Source organism: Penaeus monodon, chromosome 29 (assembly GCF_015228065.2).
Source record: "Penaeus monodon isolate SGIC_2016 chromosome 29, NSTDA_Pmon_1, whole genome shotgun sequence".
In the NCBI taxonomy this organism is placed as follows: Eukaryota; Metazoa; Arthropoda; class Malacostraca; order Decapoda; family Penaeidae; genus Penaeus; species Penaeus monodon.
The window spans coordinates 12857486-12858398 of NC_051414.1; the positions used below are offsets into that span (position 1 = coordinate 12857486).

General features: G+C 50.1%; 1 protein-coding gene across 1 annotated transcript in view; it reads left to right on the plus strand.

The window, feature by feature from the left end:
• Nucleotides 1–913, plus strand: part of LOC119591966 (mucin-19-like) — a gene marked incomplete in the record, with an annotated part of 7802 nt that overhangs the window by 4949 nt on the left and 1940 nt on the right. Inside the window, 1 exon segment of the mRNA XM_037940719.1 lies at nt 272–603. Coding sequence (XP_037796647.1) covers nt 272–603 — 332 coding nt within the window.

A 913-nucleotide genomic window follows, 5' to 3' on the forward strand; every position in this document is an offset into this window, starting at 1 on the left:
TTTTCCTCTCCTGCACAAGTGAGCAGCTCTTCATCACCAGATGGAAGTTACAGCTTTAATTATGAAACTGACTCTAGTGACCGAGAAGAGAGTGCTGACCCAAACCTCAATGTTAAGGGAAGATTCAGTTTCCAAGGCACTGATGGCCGCCGCAGAACTATTCAGTACAGAGCAGGAGCAGGTACCGGCTTTGTCGCCCAAGGAGATCACATTCCAGTTTCTCCAGAGGTTCCCTCAGGATCACAGGTAGTCCCTCAAACAAGGAGTGACCCTTCAGCACCTGCATCCCCTGCAACATCTTCAGCTCCAGCACCATTTTCCTCTCCTGCACAAGTAAGCAGCTCTTCATCACCAGATGGAAGTTACAGCTTTAATTATGAAACCGATTCTAGTGACCGAGAAGAAAGTGCTGACCCAAACCTCAATGTTAAGGGAAGATTCAGTTTCCAAGGCACTGATGGACGCCGCAGAACTATTCGGTACAGAGCAGGAGCAGGTACCGGCTTTGTCGCTCAAGGAGATCATATTCCTGTTTCCCCAGAGGTACCATCAGGATCACAGGTAGTCCCTCAGACAAGGAGTGGCCCTTCAGCACCAGCACCATCTTCAGCACCTGCATCCCCTGCAACATCTTCAGCACCTGCATCCCCGGCACAAGTGAGCAGCTCTTCATCACCAGATGGAAGTTACAGTTTTAATTACGAAACTGACTCTAGTGACCGAGAAGAGAGTGCTGACCCAAACCTCAATGTTAAGGGAAGATTCAGTTTCCAAGGCACTGATGGCCGCCGCAGAACTATTCGGTACAGAGCAGGAGCAGGTACCGGCTTTGTCGCTCAAGGAGATCATATTCCTGTTTCCCCAGAGGTACCATCAGGATCACAGGTAGTCCCTCAGACAAGGAGTGGCCCTT